The 13,226-nt window shown below is 41.9% G+C and overlaps 1 protein-coding gene across 1 annotated transcript in view; it reads left to right on the top strand.

Moving 5' to 3' along the window:
• Positions 1-4,752, top strand: part of LOC120786165 (POU domain, class 2, transcription factor 2) — a 58,720-nt gene extending 53,968 nt beyond the window's left edge. Inside the window, exons 14-16 of the mRNA XM_040121385.1 lie at positions 531-678; positions 1,525-1,598; positions 4,370-4,752. Coding sequence (XP_039977319.1) covers positions 531-678; positions 1,525-1,598; positions 4,370-4,752 — 605 coding nt within the window. The remainder of the gene's footprint in view (positions 1-530; positions 679-1,524; positions 1,599-4,369) is intronic.
• Positions 4,753-13,226: the final 8,474 nt, after the last annotated feature.

Here is a 13,226-nt window from a genome sequence, read left to right as displayed (position 1 = left end):
GAAAATTAAACTGGTCCTGACATTATTTGGAAGAAGTTGATATTTCTGTATTGTCAGAGCCTTTCGCTGGTTTGATGAAACATTGAAGAATCATCGCTTAAAAAAAAATGATTTCTGTGAGAGAAAGACTGAAATAGAAAACAATGATGTTTTGTTGACAACAACATGGAAGCACTGGTCCCATCTTGAGTTGTTTACCTCCGTGAGTCATGACTCGTCCTGATGATTTATAGACCGTGGCTACAGTGTGAGCTATCCCAGGCTTCACAGGTATGACAAATGACCTGACAGGTAACAAACACAGCTGGAAATTTATTGGCCCATCGAGCCGAGCCCAATACTTTTCAGTCACAAACTTCTCTCTCTAGTCTGAAGTTGAATGGAGTCAAAGAAGATACTCAAAAAGGTCAGGATCCTAGCTGCTGATGAACAGTGTCACCAAAGTGTTTAGTAAATAACGCTGTAACTCATTTGTATACTGACACCAAACACCGATGGCATCAATGGGATTCTTCTTCTCTTCCTCTCAGCTACCAGTCCGTCACCCACAGCATCCTGCCCCATGACTCCCGTCAGCTCGGCTGCCGTTGGCTCCGCCTCTTCTTCTGTGACCCCACCCCCTCATAGCACAGCCAGCCCCGCCCCTCCCAGCCTCGGGGCCCATGGGCTCAACACTGGGTGAGTGTCAATAATGGTACATTTGGAAAAAAAAAGAGATATTTGGAGTTGTATTATCTCCCAAGAAGGTTGGAACATACTGTAGTAGTTCAGCCAGTACTTGTGAAAACCAGTTGTGTTTGGCATTTTCATTAGTTTCATTATTTTCCATTATTTTGATTTACATTATTTTTTCACGTTTTATAGAATAAGCCGTTAACGGAAAAACACATAGAACATGTGAATTGATAAATACGTTTTGCTCCAAAATGAAAAACATGAACAATCAGCGCTTTCTCGTTGTCTCGTCTCTACTGAATAAAAGCACAAAAATCAAACAGGGTAGAACAGGTTTCTCACTTGATCTTATCTTTAAAGATCCATCTAAATCTGAGAGATTGTTAGAGCGCCCGGCTTGTTTTTGAACCTTACGAACTCTTGTAATGAAAACCTCTTTAACTTGACAATCGCCTGATTCACATGTGGCTGCATGTTGCAGAGAAATCTGTGGTATTCAGATGTTCAAGGTGCGTTAAGCTGCCGTCGCACCAGTTTGACTGCAATTCTGCATGTTCACACACATGGAGACAAAAGAAAGAAAAAGAAAAAAACGACATCTTGAAACATCTCCAAGCTATGGCATACAGTCTTGACCCGGGTAGGAAATGTCCGGTGCTGAACAAAAACACGAGAAGCTACTGCTGCTTTAAATTACACGAGACAAGAGACCGAAGCCTTTCGGGTCCGGATCGCTGATAAATATGTTGGGCTTAAATCACTTAATCTGCCAACTGTTTCTCTCCATGTGCGATTGTTTGTGTGTGCGCGTGCGTGCGTGCGTGATCTCGGGGTCCATCCACATTTCAGGAACACAATGATGGGAGTAAGCACAGGGATGAACCAGGCCCTCATTGGCAGCAATCCCCTGGCTACCATGCAAGGTGTGTGTGCATGAGTGCATGTATGTGTTGGTGCATGCAGACTGTCCCCGCCAGCTCAGCGAGTCTTCATGAGTCTGTATTTCTAAAGACCCACTTCCCATTTCACCCTTCATCCATTCTGACCAAAATGAATTTCCTTGCAAAGCCTCGGACCTCGGTAGCCAACAGCCAGCCCGGCGCACACTCCTCCCTCTCAGCGCAAACTTTTTGAATCACTCAGTATGATGAAAGATTCAATTTGATTCTCATACAATAGCCTGCTATTATCAGAAAGTGACAAGAGCCCCTTATGGCAAAGATTAGGAGGCCAAGTCAGCTTACAGTAAACAGTTGAACGGGCACAATGCCCTCCCTCTCAATACATCAAGGCCTGTTGGCTAAATAACGCTCAAAATCCCCCCTTTCTGAAAGAGACGATCTCCTGCCAAATCAATTAAGCATCACTAATAAGCTCAGCTTTGAATCCGTCATGTGCTCCATCTCCCTATAGCGCCGACTCAGACCTTCCCCCTTTTTCTCCCGCTCTGTTGGGCGTCATTCAGAGCCGGCCTCCTCCAGGCCATGTGTTGATGAGGAGGATACAGTCTGTTATGGAAACTGCAGCTCTGGCACTGCCAAATCTGATAGAGTTACAGGCTGAGGGAGAGAAGAAAGAGAAGCCCCAGTGAAAGGAGGGGGTTTGAATGAAGTGAGAAAGGATTTGTGGCTTGATTCCCTCTGGGGCCACACACACACACTATGAATGTTTACACTCACGGTGCTGAAACAGATAAAAGTGTTTGCTATTAGATTGGACTTCAGAAGTCAGCAGGTGTCACTCTCTGCTGCACTGAGGAAGGGGATATTCTGCCATGTTTGTGATCTCTCATAGGAACACAACGTATTAGTTAGAACCGCAATGATTAGTTGATTAATTGCCGACTTTTTGGATAATAAATTAATGGTTTTGAGTGGTTCATACAAATGCCAAAATTCTCAGGTTGATATTTGTTCGTTTTCTTGGTCGTCTTTGGGTTTTAAACTGTCACATTAGAAGACGTCACCTTGTGCTTTGGAAATCGGTAATGGGCAATTATGACCATTTTAGAGGCTAAACAATTCATGGATTACTTGAGAAAACAATCAACAGATTAATGTATGATGTAAATAATTGTTAGTTGTAGTCCTGGTAATAATTTAAGTTTCCTCAGCCATAAAAAAAGGTTTTTAAAACTCACAACATATTTAAAATAAACTTCTTTAAGTTGCAAAATGTTTTTCTATGAACAATGTGTCACCCTCTGTTGATTTAAAAAAAAAAATAATAATAATTTGGTGATACCGGATTTTGTCTGCAGAGAGGCAACAGATATAGGGTTGAGGGAAATGGTTCAATTTCACACTTTCACCAGCATCCCACTCAGTCCATTGCATCAGCATGTTTAAATGTGCAAGTGGTTGTGTGTGTGTGTGTGTGTGTGTGTGTGTGTGTGTGTGTGTGTGTGTGTGTGTGTGTGTGTGTGTGTGTGTGTGTGTGTGTGTGTGTGTGTGTGTTTTTGCAGTTTTGTGTGCATGTGCATGTACATGTGCATCCACAGTAAGTAAGCATCTCCATCTTCATCCTTTGCTCACTGGCATTTTGTCTACTTGCATTACAGGGTTAAGGTTAAAGTACCCTTCATGTAAACAGAAATTTTGAATTTTAAAGATTGCATTGATTCCCAAAGGGTCAGTCCACACAAAATACAAAAAAAATATTTTCTTACTTATCTCCGGTGGTATCTAGCCATGCGGATAGTTTTGTTTTTATCTGCAGCTTTGAGATTTCTGCCTCCAGGCCAATACAACAAAAGCTCACGGCACTGACAAATTGCATTCAAAAAATCAAAAATTCAATGGCAGCGTGTTTCCAGGATCAGTGTCCCCGTTATTGTGGATCATCTACAAAACAAGCAGTGAAGAGTGTCCTTCTTTTGTGAAAATTGTTTTGTTGTGAATTTGGTGAACCAGCCCTTTAATCATTTCCATGTGGACTGTAAAACCTATTCAAAGTGCCTTCATTCTCAATCATTTATTTCTGTAATTATAGATAAGGCAGTGTATAAAACCTTTTTTCCCAGTTTGTATCTTTATAGTTGTCAAATTTTGTAAAACGTCCACTTTACTCCGTAGTCTTTCCTCGTCATCCTCGTCTTGACCATCCGGGTTTTAAATGTTTCCCCTGTTGCTAATGTGTCTGATGCGTTCACTGACTCTTTACTTCCTGTCCTTTTCTATGCTCTACTTCTTTCTCTTGTCTCATCCACTCTGCCTGCTTTTATTCAAGTTTTCTCTCCTTTTTGTCCTCCTCTTCCTCCATTAATCACTCTCGCCATCTTTCTCTTCACCTCCTCCTCCGTGCCTCTCCATTTTTTAACTATGTCGTATCTCTGCCCTCTACATCCTCTTCACTGCCACCACATCTACGTTTGTCCTGCTCTTTCTTCTCCCTCTTCATCATTTTGTCACTTTGTCCTCATGACTTTTCTGTCCTTTACGTTGTCTATTTTTATCCTTCTATATTTTCTTGCTTTCCTTCTTGCTCTGTATCCCTTGTCACTTTTTCACATCTTTTTTCTTTCTTCTCTTCCCACCTTCTCCTCCTCCTCCTCCTCCTCCTCATTTCTTTTCAGCCCTTGCCTAATCTCTCTTTCAATCTCCCTCCTTCCCCCTCTGCCTTCATCTTCATGTCCTTCTTCCATCCCTGTCCACACTCTTCTTCCCCTCATCTTCCTCTCTTCCATCCCTACCAGCCCTGGCAGCCAGCAGCGGTCAGCTGCCCATCTCCAGCCTCGAGGGGGGAGCGGGTCACATGCTTCTGGGCGGACCTGGGGGTCCCGCCGTCCCCCCCTCCCTCCGCCCCTCCCTCTTCCTCAACCACCCCACCCTCCTCCCCATGGTGACCGGCTCCATGGCGACGGGCTCCACGCCCTCCATGGGACTGGTCAGCAGCAGCAGCGGTGGTGGGTGTGGCCCGAGGCCGTCCTTCTCCCAGTCTCCGCCCCCTGGTGCCAGCAGCCTCATGAGCCCAACTTCAGGCCCAGAGGAGTCTGCTTCTCCTTGTTCAAGTCCCGCCTCTTTCTGTTCCTTCAGCGAAGCCTCGCCACCGCCCCTGGGAGGGGCCATGGCCGAGTGATCCCCGACTGAGCCAAAGTATCCTATCAGAGGAGGACGAGGAGGAGGAAAAGGAGCAAACAGAGTGTTACGGGAGCTTTATGAATCTAAATTTACAACCTCGCCTTTCAACCAAAGCCATCTCTCTGTCTGATCCGTCTCTGATTTTGTCTCTCTGTGTCTCCCCGCTGACGTCTTCTGAAGCCAAAAATATACACAGATGAATGAGGGGAGGAAGCGAAGAGAGAGGAGGATGGAGAGGAAAGAGAGAACTGCAGAATGGAGGGGAGAAATTTGAAACCAAATAATGACCTACAGCTGGAGAGGTGGCACTGAGGAGGAGTGTTTTTGCTTGGCATCGGGGAACGAACACCATGCTTTTTATCGGCTGGAGAAAAGAAAAAAAAACTCGACGAGGGCAGGGATGAGAACTGAACCTGTGTGTGAGAGATGGGAGGCAAAAAGACTTGTTTAACAAACTCAGAAGGTCAGCAAGGAGGCTGCAACCAAATTTTAAAAAAGAAAAGATGCTAGAAGAGAAACACACACCTACAGAGATGAAAACCAAAATCTCCAAATACCAAAAACTGAAAACCAAAAAAAGACAAAAAAACAACAAACGGAGAGAAAAGCTTTAGTTAAAAAAGACTTTTACATTCTGATCTGTCCAGGATCAGTTCAGTACTCCATTCTGCTTCATGCCAAACATTTTCCATTTCACTCAGGATTTCTGTTATTTTTATTTTGAGTTAAAGATTCACAAAACATTTATTTTTCTATTATTTTGTATTAATCGCTCCTCTTATGGTATTTCTTGTCAAATACGTACAGTTTAATGTTTTACAGCTGGCCCCACATGCAGGGTATCTACCTACCTCTCTCTTTACAGCTCTACCATGATGAACTTACTTTTCATTACAACACACAGCGTTCGTTTCATCCAGCCTGGAGTAACCGACGGGTGGAGTTTTACCACTCTTAATTACTATAGCGTCAGGTAAGGTGCCAATCCATACACACTGTAGCATAAATACAACTTTAAAAAGCTTTCCTGTGGATGCCTGAGCTCTCTGGTATTCATTAAATCCAACTATGTGGCAAAATCCACCCTTCTGGCACATAGATAGGCTTGGGAAATCCTTTTTTTGATCCAGGTCTGTTTAAAGTTGAAAATTACTGTATTGGTCGAATTCGTTGGGTGTTCAGCTGTTAGTATCAATTTGAGAGATCCACAGTGAATTTTTTGGATTATTTACATGCTAATTTTCTGTTCAAAAAGAACATTTCTAGCAGGATTTCCATCGCCATTATCATCATCATTATCAATAATCTCACTGTACCTTTCTTTAATGATTGCTCAAACCCATATATACACACACGACTGTATTTACACTCTCTGCAGAGGATACACACACACCACAGGCAGATGTGGACAACACACTCTGGATTTTTTTCCAGCATTATTTGCCTTCTTTTGTTTATTATCACCCCACACCATCATCATGTCATTTTCCAGACTGCTCATCTACCACCAGACAGTCACTCTTGGATACCAAAGCACCGCCTCTGGCAGCGTTTTCTCTGGATTCGCCCAGGAGACGAGTGTCCAGACAAAACCTCAGCAGTGTCAAAGGGAAAAACACACACGTACACACACTACACTACGAGCATAAGAAAGAGTCCAAACCAAAAAAAAAAAAGGAACAAAAGAAAGAGGTAAAGCACCGGCATTCCCCTTACTGCCCCCAAACCCCTGCCCTCCATCCCTCCCTCCCATTGCCCCTCTCCTTTGTCTCCAAAGATCAGATCAAAGGGCCAGAAGAAAAGAGGAGAAGAAGAAGAAAAGGAGGAGAAGGAGAAGTGGTCAGGAGCAGAGGAGCCAAGGGTTTGAAAAGCTGCAGGGGAAAGCTGGAAGAGGAGGAGGAGGAGGAGAAGAAAAAGGTGGAAGAGCAGCAGGAGGAGGTGCGCTCAAAGCGGCGGACTAAAAAAACCAAAAAGTAACCCAAAACCAAAAGCTACTACTACTGCTACTAGTTATGTATGAGTGACTGAACTGTAACTAAACCAAATACAAACAAAGAGGGGGAGGACGAGGGGAGAAAAGGGGGGAGTAAGGCCCTGTCTGTCTGTTCGTCTTTAACTGTGATTGCTGTTCTTGTATCGGCAGACAGAAATCGTTCCCTCCCTCCCTCCCTCTGCCGGCAACCTCGGCTTTGTTCTTTCTTTCGTTTTCCTGGATGGATAAAATATGGAATAACCTCAACAAACTGACTTTGAGAATATATATATTTTTGTTTTTGCTTTCCATAGTGTGTCTGTTAATGATGTATGGATTTGTCTCATTGCTTTCTACTTATTATGCGGCGGGAACAAGGGAGGGAGGGGTGGGGCGCGGCAGGGCGGGGTGGGCTGGTGGTGGGCCGGGCAACGTGTTGCCTATTTTCATATCTTCTTGTCTCTTCGGTTGTGCTCTGGGTTTTTTTATTTTCTTTATGTTTGGAAATAACTGTGAAAATGTAGCTTCCAAGATAAAAAAAAAAAAAAAAAGTGTTTTAGTTGATCCAGAATGTTGTGAACAAGCCAAAACTGAAAAACCAAAAGCAAAACTTTTTAGACATACAACCATACCAAATAGAACAACCAAACCAATGCACAAGTTGTACAAGTGGCTCAGATGAGGTGTGTGTGTGTGAGTCCGTGAGTGTGTGTGTGTGTGTGTGTGTGTGTGTGTGTGTGTGTGTGTGTGGGTGTGTGGGCGTGTGCGTGTGTGTGTGCTTGTGTAAGCGTGTGTCGTGTAAAGATAATTCTCTTGCATACAAACCGAACTGTAACTACACACAACACACTCTGTCTGTCACGTAAACCCGTTGGACAAAACAATATCAGTCGGTGTTCATTTTAGACGGTTAGAAGCAGAACTCTGGTCATTTTCACCCTGGACCTGTTCTCACACAGTTTTCCCATCTTACTTATCGACTCCAACTTTCTCTCCCGCTGCTCTGACTGCAGAGAAGGACATCGTTCCTAAGAGCAACTCCAAAAAATCTACTTCAGAAGTGAAACACAAAGCATGTCTTTTTCAACCCATTTGTCACCCTGTAAAATGATGCACAAATTTAGTTTATTCATGATTAGATAACGTTTACTGTTTATTTTTTCAGTGCTTTACACATCAGCGGAGATGGTGGCCGGCTTCCGATGCTTGACCATCGTACGTTTCTTTTAACAGATGTTTCTTTACAGAGTGAGAAGGCGTATTTGATTATAAGGTAATATAAACTTGCCAAACCAGCCATTAGGTTCCTCTAAAAACCTTTACAGGGAAGCGGTTGATGATGTTTTTAATCACTCTGACAGTAAGAGATGGGAAAAACGGGCCCAGGTTGAAACCAGAGAGGGTTAGGCTTTAATGTAAACCGACGCAGGTACTGAAGGCAACCAGTGATGAAGACGATATGGAGAGGGAAGTGGGGGGGGGCAGACGTCTGAGACGGATTAAAGGCTGTTAACATCCACTTTTAGAGGGAATGTGTCCGTTAGTTCTCTTAGGTTTTGTAGGGGGAAATAATATATGTTCAACTGCTCTTACTTGTTGCTGATGTATAGAAAGGCTGGGACCATTATCCTTGATGATGACGACCGAAGGCGATGACTTGATTTAAGAACCAAAAGCTTTAAAACTCTTTATCTCTCACGGGCTCTTTGTTGGAAAAAAAAAAAAATTTGTATTTATTGTATAAGGGAGGTGTGTGCTTTTTCGGGGATGGGAAAAACAGTCTGTTTGTATTTTATGAACTTCTTTGTCTCTCACGTTATTTATTGATTCTTTATTTATGTATTTATTGGATTCTATTTAAGTCTTTCTGGATCTTTGTAATAGTTTTTTCAGGGGTTGTTGTGAGGCTTGTATCTGCAGAGAGGGGTGTTCTTTAGATCAAGACCAGAAGAGAAGATGCCAAACGAATGTTTCAAAGCAAAACCAAACCTAAAGACTTTTGTAACCTGAGACAGAGAGAGATAGCAGGGGGAAACTGTGACGGAGGAAAATGCTGTTTTTAAATTAGCTCTGTGGCGAAATTTTCTCTTGAAGTCCCATATCCCACAGAACTTTTGAGTGTGTGTTACTGTTTTATAATCTTCAGTCAGTGAGGTTTACTTTCCTGTGTCACTGATTTTTTTTTAAAAAAGAAGCTTTAAACATGTTGAATTTCTCATTTTGGATCAGCGAATGCAGCAAGGTTTTCAATGGGAGCCGGTTGCACTTGCTCTTCGTTAGCTCAGAGTTAGCCTAGCTCTAATGTAAGTGTTTACCAAGTGGAGATTTACACGTTATACTATTACTGCCCAGCCAATGGTACTGACTGACAGTTGCTCAAAATGCTGTTTAAAATAATATTAACTGTAACTGGGAAGATTTTAAAAATATATTCTAAACTTTAAATAACAAAACATTATGCTAATGACCTCAGACTACCTGACTAGCTAAATGGTATCAGTTAGGTTCGCAAAATCAGATTATATTCTACATCAATGCAACAACACATATTGCTCCATGTATGCGGATCTTACAAAGTAATACCTACATTTACCTAAGGATTAGCAATTAAATTCAATATACAGTGGCTTCAGAAAGTATTCAGACTCCTTCACTTTTGGCACACATTTAACTGCAAATCGATAAAATTATCATTTTTGTACGTTAATCTACACTCAGTAATCCACAATGACAAAAGTAAAAACATGTTTTTAGAAATTTTTGCAAATTTAAGGAAAAATCAAAAAAGCTCTCATTTACAGAAGTATTCAGACCCTTAATTCAGCACTTTGTAGAAGCCCCTTTAGCAGCAATTAAAGCTTCGAGTCTTCCTGGGAAAATCTCTGTGAGCTTTGCAAACTGCAGATTGGATCGGAAGCGTCTGTGAGCTGCCATCTTCGGGTCATTGTCGTGCTGAAAGGTGAACCGCCGTCCCGGTTTCAGGTCAGGTGCACTCTGGAGCAGGTTTTCTTCAGGGACCTCTCTGTACTTGTCACCATTCATCCTTTCTTCCATTCAGTCTCCCAGTCCCTGCTGCTGAGAAGCCCCCCCACCCCCCAACAGCATGCTGCCGCCACCACCATGCTTCACCGATGGTTTTAGCCAGGTGATGAGCAGTGCCTGGTTTTTGGAGTTCTGCCCGAAGCGTTTGGGTTTTGTCTCATCAGACCAGAGAATCTTTTTCCTCATGCTCTCAGATCATGTGCCTTTTACTCAGAGTGGCTTTCGTCTAGCCGCTCTACCATACGGGCCTGATTGATGGAGTGCTGCTGAGATGGTTATCTTTCCGGGAGGTTTCCGTCTCGCTCTCTGCGGAGGACTTCTGAAGCTCTTTTAGACCGACCGTTGGGTTCTTGGTCACCTCCCTGACCAAGACTCTTCTTGCCCGGTTACTTAGATTGGATGGATGGCCAACTCTCGAACAAGTCCTGGTGGTTCCAAACTTCTTCCATTTCAGAATTACTGAAGCCACCGTGCTCGTAGGAACACTTAGAAAGGCTTTTATACCCTTGACCTGATCTATGCCTCACCATAATTTTATCACGGAGGTCAACAGAGAGCTCCTTGGACTTCATGACTTGGTTTTTGTCCTGACTTGCAGAGTGAATTCTGGGACCTTCATATACACAGATGTGTGCCTTTCTAAACAGTGTCAAATCAGTTCAGTTCGTCACAGGTGGACTCCAGTAAAATTAGAGCAAACATCATGCACCCGACCACACTGTGGTATGCCACAGCAAAGGATCTCAGTTGTTTTGTAAATAAGAGATTTCAGTTTTTGATTTTTCATAAATTTTCTAAAAACATGTTTTCACTTTGTCATCATCATGAGTGTAGATTGATGGCCAATAAAGGCAATTTGATCAATTAACAATTAAATCTAAAACACAATAAAGAGCAAGAAGTGGAGGGGTCTGAATGCTTTCTGAAGCCACTGTATAAATTGGCCGTTAAAACTGTTGTCAGTTCGGTTACAGCTAGTTACACTACAGTGGTCTGCTGTGTACACAGATGATTACTTATAATCTGAACATTGCTACAGATGTTTCCTACCAACGAATTTACACATTAATAAGAGCTTTAGTAGCTAAGACGGTTTTCATTTTTAAATGATGCAACGATTACATTTTTTAGCGAATCACTTGTCTAAAACTAGCTTGTCGTTTCTAAGAACTTGGGAAGGACTTTACACACAGACTTAGTGATTGACTTATAAATAGCTGCTGCAACCTAGTCCAGGTGGATTGTATGTGCGGCTTCAGGACATTGACAAAGAAAGTCTGGTATGTTGTGTCATGGGAAAGTAAACTAATCTGACTATGAAATACTACCTGTTTGACCCAGCTCAGTTTCACACACTCCAAACTGGTTAAACTGGTCAATAATTGACATAGTTCTAAATTTTTCGCCTACGTTTTGGTTTAAAATCCGATATTTCTGTCCCGCTGAGTGAATTTCCTCTGTTCACGTCTCCTCTTCTGCTCTCTAAAAAGCTTTCTGATTCCCTCCGTCGCGCTTCAGGACGAGGGCTTTAACTCATACCTCTGAAACTCTGATAAAAACCAAATAAATATTCAAGCTTTAATGACAAAAAAAAAGAATTAAAAAAAAAAAAAAAAGACATGACTTGTCTGAACTCAGGAGTGAGGGATGTGAAACTGGCCCTAGCAAGTTAGTTTGATGAAGGAAAAACAATGATTTTCAAGAACCAGTTGTTCTTATGGCTTTAACCTACTGAATACACCACCATGTCTTCTCCTGTTCACTCTTTGGAGTTCTGGGAGGTGATGAGGATGCGGCTGTGTTTTGTAGTGAGGAAGGTGTGTGTATATTCATCACTGCTGTCGGACAAAAACATTTTATCTCCAGGTTTAGTGTTTTTACTCAAAAAAAAAAACACATGCTAATTTATGTTTTTTGCTCGACTCTTGCGGTGTTAAAAATCAACTGCGGAGCTTAAAAACGGCATGGATGTCAAACTAAAGAAAATATGAATTTATATTTTTAAGATTTGAGGGTTTTTTGTTTTTTTTTGTTTTGTTGTTTGTTTGTTTGTTTTTCCTCTTTTGCTCCGACAGCAGTGCAGCTCTATATGTGTGCCTGTGAAGTTGGACTCGGCTGTGGTGGACAGAGAATGATACCAAAGTTTAAACTACCACAGTGAGACACTACACCACGAACACAACACACACACTCGCAGTGATTCCATGTGTATATAAACATTCAGGATTCTTGTTAGGGACTGTAACTGATAAAACAACGGATATCCAGCGCCTGACATTAATATAAAAACACTAGATAATAAGAGCACTTCAGGCCTTGACAGGTTTTTACTGTAGTTCTTCTGTGGCTGTGAATGTTAATTTTACTACTCTGCTCAACTTTCCAAGTCACCATGAAATATGGAAGTCTTTTTTGGCCTTGAGAACACAAAATGTAATACCTAATAACAGTTAGAGTGAAAAAAAAAAAGAGAGAATAACTTCAGTCGATATTGTTTGCCCCGTATTATTGTTAACTTATTTAGGAAAAAATTTTAAAGAAGCGTTTTCCTTTCTATTTTTTCTACAATGCAGCTTAAATCCAAAGGTTAAGAGGACAGCAAAGATAGATTTTACTGCTAAAGAAAAAAAACCTCAATAGTGAAAACCAAAGAGTTCCACTGTATCTTCTCAACTTGATTTTCTTTTTTATCCGCATTGTACAACTCCCAGGTTTTTATGATGGCTCCAAAAGTGTTCTTTGATATAGCCTAATGATGATGACGGTGATGATGGTGGTGGTGGTGATGAACATAAAAGATGAAACAAACACTGCTCTGTAAGCTTTAGTATCTGTTCTTTGGGTCTTTTTTCTGTTTTGAAGTATGCTTACAATATGCTGTTTTTTGACCTCGAGGCTCTTTCTGTCTGAGTTGATTCTATAACCTGATTCTGTTGGAAACGTTTGGGTTTGAGACTGGTCTCTACTGTCCCTTAACTCATCGCTATCTGTGTGCCTGTTGTTTTGGGGGCCAGGGAAACGGGGACAAAACAAACCTGTAAGTGTTAGGAATAAAGTGCGAATTTAGACCAAAGTCAGCTCCTGTGTCTTTGTTTCAAAAGGTTGAAAAAAATCTAAAATTTTCATGCCTGCCTGTGACTTTATTTTCAAATAAATAGGCCTGTTATTCACTGTATTATTGACTAGTATTAATTCTATATTAAAGTTGCACTAGCCAATATTTTTACATAAACAATGGGTCAGATGACAATGTGTAACGTGAAAGGTGTCGTTCGTAATAACCCCACAGAGAATCGTTACCAGACGTTGCAGCTCCGCTCAGCTCTGTGGAGCGTTTTAGCAACTTTCAGCTCATTGTTTTGGTTTTCCCGCCCACAACTTTACCGTTTTTGATTCAGTCTCACCGCTCTCATCAACCTTGTTTCCACCATCGGCAGCTGTTTTCAGCAACAACAACA

Source organism: Xiphias gladius, chromosome 24, assembly GCF_016859285.1.
Source record: "Xiphias gladius isolate SHS-SW01 ecotype Sanya breed wild chromosome 24, ASM1685928v1, whole genome shotgun sequence".
NCBI classification, from domain to species: Eukaryota; Metazoa; Chordata; class Actinopteri; order Istiophoriformes; family Xiphiidae; genus Xiphias; species Xiphias gladius.
This window is presented reverse-complemented; position numbering and strand designations above follow the sequence as displayed.